General features: G+C 36.3%; 1 protein-coding gene across 3 annotated transcripts in view; it reads left to right on the top strand.

Annotated features, from left to right (window-relative positions):
- LOC135217296 (uncharacterized) overlaps nucleotides 1-9,261 on the top strand; it is a 317,399-nt gene that overhangs the window by 203,501 nt on the left and 104,637 nt on the right. For all 3 annotated transcript variants that reach the window (XM_064253051.1, XM_064253049.1, XM_064253050.1), the window contains exon 3: nucleotides 2,681-2,824. In XM_064253051.1, the coding sequence (XP_064109121.1) occupies nucleotides 2,681-2,824 (144 nt within the window). The remainder of the gene's footprint in view (nucleotides 1-2,680; nucleotides 2,825-9,261) is intronic.

Below are 9,261 nucleotides of genomic sequence, written 5' to 3'. Positions count from 1 at the left end.
TGATCGGGATCGGTGTTGTGCTCCTTGAACAAGGTGTATTGTCATGTTAGTGGGAATAGCACCCAATGACAAAGGCCTTTAGGCTCTGCCGAGTAAGTGGATAAGACCCATTGGCAGACCCACAAGAACTCTTAGCATAGATCAATATCTCGCTGAGGCTCTTGAGGCTAAGCAGACTCCAAGGCAGTAGCCGCGAAGTCTTCAGCCTAATAAGACTACTGTCTATTTCAGTAGTTAGCTGTCTCTTACCCACCACAATGGGTGTCTAATCCAGCTAAGTATATATTCTGGCAGGGAGTTGAATGTATAAAATGATATTGTCATGTTACAATAAAGTTTTATACATACTTACCTGACAGATATATACGATTAATGGCCCGCCCAGCCCTCCCCGCAGGAGACAGGTGGAAGAGTAAGAATTCTGATTAGAAAACGGGAATGGTTCTAGTCCTGCCACCCAGGGCAGGGCGGTAGATCACCTGACCTACCGTAGCGTGTGCCGCGAAATTTGAAATTCTGTCGGAGACGACGGAGTCTATAGCTAAGTATATATCTGTCAGGTAAGTATGTATAAAACTTTATTGTAACATGACAATATCATATTTCTTAGCTGATCAGACATTCCATGAACTTTGAATCATAGATCCACAATTCGTCTGTCAGCTGTTAGTTTTGTAGATAACTTTGTCCATCTGCCAAGTCCTGGGAGGTGGCCTTGGCCACTTGTTTTCATTTGGGTAGATGTTTGTCAATTCTGATGGTGCCCAAGAATTTCCCAATTCTTGCTTCATCATAAGTGTTGTTGTTTCCTAGGACTTAAGATCCCATGGAAGAAGTCAGAATTAGTGCCATCAATGAGGACCTGATGGCAAAGAGGAAGATCAACTGTCAGCTGTTAGTTTTGTAGATAACCTTGTCCATCTGCCAAGTCCTGGGAGGTGGCCTTGGCCACTTGTTTTCATTAGAGAAACTACTGTTTCAGCCAGTTGAGATTAAGAGCCCTTCAACTAAAACTGGGTAGATGTTTGTCAATTCTGATGATGCCCAAGAATTTTCTAATTCCTGCTTCATCAGAAGTGTTGCATGTCCTATGCTGCTCCCTGAAGTCTTGATGGTTGTGGATGCACTGACTCATAGAGGAGGTAGCTACATTTTCTGGTTCTGGAGAGACCTTGAGTTTTTTTTATACACGAATGGCACTCATTCAGAAAACTTTAGTTTGCTTGTTAGTTGAACTAATGAAAAATACGTAATATTTTTAACACATAAACAGTGATCAGAAATGCTAAGTAAAAACAAAATCTGTTAGGAGAGAAAATGTGTTATTAACTAGAGCTAAAGGTTGGTTTGCTGGAAAGATACATGTTATTAATTAGAACTATAGGTTGATTTGCTAGAAAGGTACAGGTACTTTGACATAGAGGAAAAATAAAATTATCATAACACAGTATATCAGTTCAGACATTGAAAATACCTAAGAACTTGGCACTGCAAGCAAATTTATTAAGGAATGTTCTTATAGAAACTGCTGAAACTACATCCAGTCTGACAAGGAAAGCTGCTGATGTTCACAGATCTGATCAGATTTTCAGAGTAACTTTTCATCTGGCATAAAGAGAAAATTGATAAAATAAGAAAAGAATGAATGGAAAAGGAGAAGGAAATGACACTTGGTAATCCTAAATTGTCCTAAAGTTTGGGAATCTTTAGAGCCTGACCTTCAGTAGACATAGTGATTCAGGTAACTCATGAGGACATGAATGAGTGTATGCAGTGTTCCAACCTGCCAGATTTATTTGATGACCTTTTTCTTCTTCAAGTGGACAAGTATGTCTGGGATTTACATGCAACACAAATACAGGTACTTAATGTTGAAGTAATGGGTTTATAATAAGCAAGAGAATTATATCTTAAATGCTCAGTTGCACAGCATTTGCTCCCAAATTTACCTAAAATTGACTTACAATATGCTTCACAGGATGCTTTTTTGGGATGTAAAAGTCTAGCAGCAAGTGTTTGTTAGGTGCTAGCCTACATGCTTTTAGTATGCAATGAAAGAGTGTTACATTGAACATTAAAGAAGGATTTGCTTACCATTTATGGACTATTTCCTTATTGTTAGGAGAAACATGGTGAGTATGATATACTTTTGTAGTGGTCACCTTCTCCCCCTTGAGCTGGAAGGCATTGACTGATTAATGCCGTAGTCTTGTGGAAACATAAATCAGTTTACCAAGATGAAGAAGTTATGTTTGTTCTCTTTATGAGATACAGATGCTTACCTACCATGTTTGTGCTTTTTTACCAGGTTTTGTTATGGAATCATTTATGATAAGGGAATACTTATTTATATGCAAGTGGGGGAATGTATGAGTATAGATTTGTGAAATATAATTAAAACTTTAGGGTTTACTACATGGAAATGATGCCAATTGTTTTGTGGTATTAGTTTTTGATAATGAATCAGTCATTCAACTAGTACTTTAGCAACCTATGGATTAACTTTTTGGAAGTTTTAAACTTATGACTTGTGAGTTACATTAAACCTTTAATTGTAAGTTTTGTTTCTTATGAATACTACTGTAGTATTGAGTTTAGATATTTTATATGATATTCTGGAAAAGTATCAACAAGATTGTAATTATAAATTATTCCTTTACTTACTTACTTCTCAATTTAGGGATGGCCTGCTAGCTCCTAGAGTGTCTACTCCTCCTGTGCCACGTCCACGCAAAGCTTCTTCTCTTTCTTTGAGCTCTACTCCCAAGCACCTGCTGAATACCCGTCATTTGCCACTTGTCAATGGACATGACTATCCCTTAAGGTAAGGTATGAATGTGTTCAGTCATGTGGATAAGTCATTGCTTTACTAGTGATTCTTGCCTTTCTCATTAGCTAGAACTCTGTAATTGTAAACTGCCTCATTTAAAACTTGAAAGTATGGATGTCCCAATCCACTGGTTTTGGCAAATAAAACCCTACATTTTTATGGCCAAGAGATAACTTAGAATTTGCTGGAATTTTAAGATTTACATGCAATAATCCTTCAATTATCCGAATTAATGTAGCCAAGTGCTTGTCAGATAATGGCGAAATCTAGATAATGCAAGTAAATAAATCTAGGGGTGTTCAAGGGCAACTCCATACTCTTCCTCACCTAACCTTGTCAGTACCACATAACTGTAGTATGCATATAAACAACAACCACCATACTTTAAACTGAAAACTATTCAATACAGGCAGCCCCTGGTTATTGGAAGGATCAGTTATCGGTGTTTTGGTTTTATGGTGCTTGTCCAGTATATTTATAACTGGGGTTTACCCTCCTAGGGTTATAGCGCCGTTGTCTGGTTAATCGGCAACTTAAACGCTGTGAGACCCTCATAAAATACAAACAAAACGAATATGCACGGTTTCCTTGGATCTTTTAAAAGGTTATGCTTTACTTCACTGTATCCAGTAATACTGTGTGTAGTCTCATATTACTGTTGTACAGTAATTGCCGACTTACAACCGCAGTTGGCTCCGACCAACCGTTTGTAAATCGATTTGGATGTAAGTCGGCCCATGTTAATTTACCGTAAGAATATTATACTAGCCTAGCCTACACTAGGGTAATCAGTACCATCTTTACATATAAGGTAGCCTAGCCTACACTACACGGCATACTTTATACTACATACGTATATGGCATAGTAATTATTAATTTCAGCCAATTCTATAGGTTCACTGCTCATTGTCTTATGATAATTCAGTTCAAAGAGAAACTGAATAATATTTAACAAGTTAGCCTCTCGTATACGATGATGATGTTATCATGGTATGAATACAGTAGCCTAGCCTATACTATACTGTATACTACATATACGATATAATTTAGTAATTTATTAATATAAGCCAATTTTGAGGTTCAATGCATTCTGACTATGATATATCAGTAGAAAAAGAAATTTGACACCAAATGGGAATCAGATTTGGACTGACATTGGCATACCTAATTGAGTGATGTCAGGCTGCGGACGGCTATATATATATTTATGAAATAAAAACACAATGAATATGCATCTTTTCTGCGAATCTTTTAAAAATTTATACATTACTGTATCTAATAATCCTTGATTCTAGTTAGTCTAAAATATCTAGATACTTTATTTATATGAGACAAGGTAATTTGTCATTATACGACGTGTTTTTAAGCCAAAATATGAATTTAATAAGTCGTAAAATGAATTTTTTTTTTCTTTACAGATTGCATTGTGGGCATGTTTATTGTGTAAAAATATTATGGGATTCTGTTCGCTATTTTCACTTCATTTCATTGTAGTACGAACTTTACCGTTGCGTTACTTATCTTTAATCGGTGTGAAAACAACAGTAAAATGTGTTCTTTCAAGACCTGAAGTTTTGATTAAAATGATTTTCCTTCAATTTTATCTACGGCTGTGTTTGATGGCATAAGTATACTGGAGCTATATCCCTGTTGCTGATACACAATAATAGTCGTTAGTAGCTCGAAAAGTGAGCGCGTGTGTAGAGAGGCAGGAGCTGGGAAAAAACTTTTGTACGTTCAGCTGGACACCACTCTTTCTCGTTCACGTCGCTTCCCAGTCGTTTAAGATGTGGGTGGTCGTAAAGTTGATCAGTCGTAACTCGCATGGGTCGTAAGTCGACAACTAGTTGTATTATAAAATACAAACAAAGCGATCAGTGTTTTGGTTAGCAAAAATCAGCTGAGGGTGAAGTTAAGTTTATTCTGCTGTACCTAGTTAACTCAATTCTGAGCAATTTTCTTGCTTATCATTAGGGTAAATAAATCTCTAGAAATTCCATTTTATCGCGGATTTTTGTGGAACACATTCAGTTTTCCACATGGAACTTTCACTAATTTGCAGTTTTTTCTGTTGACCATATGTAAAATGATTACTAATTTGCTATTTTTTTCTTGTAGAGCAATGCTATTTATTCATGAATTACTGTATTTTTTCATTTTGTGTATGTGACTAAAGACTGATTTTAGGTCTGGATAAACTAATCTTTTATAATAATAGAAATTATGATAAAAATCATTTACAGCATACTTATGCTGTAGTTATGCATCTATCATACTCATTCCACGTTGGGTCCCATACTGAGCGTAATAGGTGTCTGATTCTCTCTCTCTGTATCTTTCTTTCTAAGGGTAATGTAAGATATATTTGAAATTATATTGCTGTAAATAATTTTGATGATAGAGCATATTGTACAATATTTAAAGTATATTTGCTACTTGTTTTAATTTTATTTTCTGACTGGTATCACTCCTACTTTGTGCCACCAGTCAAGGTAAACTTGAATTTATTAATAGGAAAATTTTGCTGTGTAATTTCTATCCAGTGAAGTATATATTGTTTAGATATTGCTCACAGACCATGTGGTCATCCCGAAATGCAAGAGTAGTTATTATTCATCATGTTTACAAAAGCTACTAAACTCAATTTCTCTGTGTAAGACCTCTGGGGTGATTTCATTATCAAAACCCTCTCATTGAGAAAATGTCTTGTTGAAGTCGCATGGCTCTACCACAGAATATGTATTTACGTATATATTCTTTGTTGTAGTTGTGTGACAGGTGAGAGGGTTCTTGTCACCTGTTCAACCAAATGTCTTGTTACACTTTTTCTCTCTTGTTATTAATCAAGTCTCTTTCCAGTATTATTAGCTTTCTTTATGCTGCCCAGCCACTCCAGATTCCTCTTCACACCTGTAGCCCTGCTGACGTTCTTCTCTATGCAGTGATAAAGCATGTGCTTTACAAAAAATCTTTTGATCAGTTTGGCTTAAACACAGTTATCCAACAGTGTGGAGTTTACTTTAATTTTAGCATTTTCAACTGTGGGAAGGATATGTTTTTAAGTGCTAGTTATTGTCCAATGACATTAACCTCTATCTCCATAGGGGGTAGTGCCATCAGTCCACCTCATGCAGTGCACTGTAGGCATTACTTAGGGTTCTTTCCAGCATCCTTCAGCCACTAGATGCAACCCCTTACATTCCTTTTACTGTACTTCCTGCTCATATTCTCTTTCTTCCATCTTATCTTCCATCCTCATGTAACAATTGTTTCATAGTGCAACTGCATGGTTTTGTCCTGTTACACCTTTCAAGCCTTTTTTACTCAAATTTCCCTTTCAGCGGTGAATGACCTCATAGGTCCCAGTGCTTGGCCTTTTGGCCAAATTCTATATTCCATTAACCTCTGGTCTACATAGTATCATATACTAAATGATTTGTACAAGAAGGCTTGCATGGGTGTTGGAAAAGAAAGCTACTCTATCAGTGGCACAGTGTAGTTTTGAGAGACCAACCTCTATAACAGAATGGTAATTTGTATTGAGTCATCTATGTGCATCGTTTGTACCCAAACAGCATCATGTGATTGGTATACTTTGACCCGAAAAAGAGATAACTGTGGTTTGAGGCCTGGAATGATTCAGACAGCACGTACAGTGGTCCCCCCGTGTTTGCGGGGGATGCGTACCATACCCTACGTGAATAGTTAGTACCAGCGAATGTTGGAACCCCTATAAAAACGCTAAAAACAGCCTATTTTGTTACTTAAAACTCAGAAAAACCCACTGGGCAAATTTTTATACTGGGTTTTTTTCTTTAATAGTTTTTATCACAAAAGTTGCATTTATATGAAATTGGTAAAAAAACAGGAATTTGTGGTGGATATTTTCTCATAAAAAAAGAAAAATACCGGCGAATGTGACGAGTCCGCGCGAATCCGGAGAACGCGAATACGGGGGTCCACTGTACATACCACAGGATTAAGAGATGAATTGTGAGTCTTCATTAAGGCATGTTTAGTAATTTGGTTCTTTCAGGTGTGAGTAGGTAATACAGGCGGTCCCCCGGGTACGACGGGGGTTCCGTTCTTAAGACGCGCGTAACCCGAAAATCGTCGTAAGCCGGAACGACGTTCTTGAAAACATGTCCACAGGAAAATTTCACTACTAATTTGCAATTTTTCTTAGGGCCGTATCTCTAAAATTATCACTAATTTACTTTTTTCATGTGCAAACATGTGTATTCACAAATTACTGTATATTTTCATTAAATACAAGAGAGAGAGAGAGAGAGAGAGAGAGAAATAACTCCTTAGGTTTCAATAGATTGAAATGAATGTCTGTAGGCAACTTTCCCCCTCCCATAAATACATATATTTCTCCAGAGAAGAGAGAAAGAGAGGACTGTGCAATTATGTTTGTCTGTCTATCAATTCTTTTGCTGAGAGCGAGAGAGATAAAAGTAAGAAACGAAGAAACACCAAATGTATGACAAGTATCTTGTGGAGAGAGAGAGAGAGAGAGAGAGAGAGTTGTTTAAAAGAGAGAAATGAATGATTATTGTATTTAAAATACTCAGATATGAATTTTGTACTTGATTATTATTGGAAAATATTAATGATAAACTTATTACATACACGTCCATGAAAATGATCTCATCTCAGTAAGAGAGAGAGAGAGAAAGAGAGAGGAGAGATTACATAACCATTAAAATTCGTTGACCATTGTATGGCATTGTTAAGCTTGAGTGTCACTACGAAGTTGAGGTGGGGAAATTGATACAGAAAAAGACAAAGGGAAGAATTTTCTTTTGAAATTATTTATCGTATTATTACTATTTATTATTATTATTATTATTAATTATTATTATTATTATTATTATTTATTATTATTATTATTTGAAAATATATAAACACGTGCATCGTACCATAAAAAATTCTAAACTCATCTCGGTAAGAAAGAAAGAGGAATTGTCCTTACAAGTGAAATGAAAGGTCATTTTCATCTCTAAAATACGACCATTATGAATTTTGTAATTAGTTTATTATTATATTATTATTATTATTATTATTATTATTATATTATTATTATTATTAAATAACTGAAATTATCAATAAACATTTTACATACCAGTACCATAAAAATTCTTTCATTTCGGTAAAAGAGAGAGAGAGTGTTTATCTCTTTCGTTTCTAACGCTTCCAGCGAAGAGAGGGAGGGCGTTACCACTATGACTCATTATTACCTTGTGTGGCAAAAGAGAGAGAGAGAGAGAGTTAACCTTATTAAAAGTGACATGGATAGATTAGTACGTATTGTATTTCTTTAAATACTATCACATATGAATTTTGTAATTGAACAGTTATTATTATTATTATTATTATTATTATTATTATTGAAAGTATTAAAAACAAATAGTACAAGTACATAAAAAAATCTCGGAAGTCTCAGGTAACATGAGAGAGAGAGAGTAAAAGGAGAGAGAGAGAGAGAGAGAGATGAGAGAGGGGGGGGGGGGGGGGGGAATGTCAGGAACCACTGATTGCAACACCGCAGCTCTCCCCCAACTCTCCCCCAGCTCTTCCCCCTTTTGCTGTCACAGAACATGATATATATCTGACAGTTTTAGTACCTGAAAGGTTACAGAAAAGACTGGGATTTCCTTCATTCTTCGATAATTTTTTTAAATATAAGCTAAAATCTTACTATTCTATGGTGTTTTCTTAATGAATTTATATTATTGCTGTATAAATTAATATTAATATTTGAAAATAGTAAATCATTTATATTCATCACTACACATCTTTGTAGTATAGAGAGAGAGAGAAAATTATAGTGATTATTTTTCTTGGAAAATACAAAGAGAGAGAGAGAGAGAAACTGCTAAACTATAAAGGATTCTTATCTTATCATAATATGTGTTTTTAAAAGCATCGTAAACTCAGAGCGTCGGAAGCGTCAGCGTCGTAACCTCGGAACAAGCGTCGTAACCCAGAGCGGATTTTTCAATGAATATTAAGAAAAAGCGTCGTAACCTCGGAACGTCGTAAGCCGGACCGTCGGACCCGGGGCCCGGGATCGCCTGTACAATGTATGAAAGGAAATGCCAAGGAGTTCTACAATGTACAGGTCCCCCGTATTTGGGTAGGATGTGTACGAGACCCCCCGCGAATGGTTAGAATCCGTGAATACAGTAATACCCCGAACTTACACGATTCAGGTTGCGCGAGTTCACAATAGCGCAAACCTAACTAATTATCATTTGCAAGTTCTTCACAATAGCGTGAACATTTGCGAATCCTCCAGAAAACACTGCAAAACCCTGCAAAAGTCTCTCCATGGCGCACCACCGAATGGCTGCCAGTCAGTTTACAGAATTAATCAAACCACCCACGAGAAGCCTTGAAGTCTGGGGTTGGTGTTGTTGTCCCTT

Source organism: Macrobrachium nipponense, chromosome 7, assembly GCF_015104395.2.
Source record: "Macrobrachium nipponense isolate FS-2020 chromosome 7, ASM1510439v2, whole genome shotgun sequence".
In the NCBI taxonomy this organism is placed as follows: domain Eukaryota; kingdom Metazoa; phylum Arthropoda; class Malacostraca; order Decapoda; family Palaemonidae; genus Macrobrachium; species Macrobrachium nipponense.
Note: the sequence above shows the minus strand (reverse complement) of the source record. Positions and strands in the feature narration are given on the sequence as shown.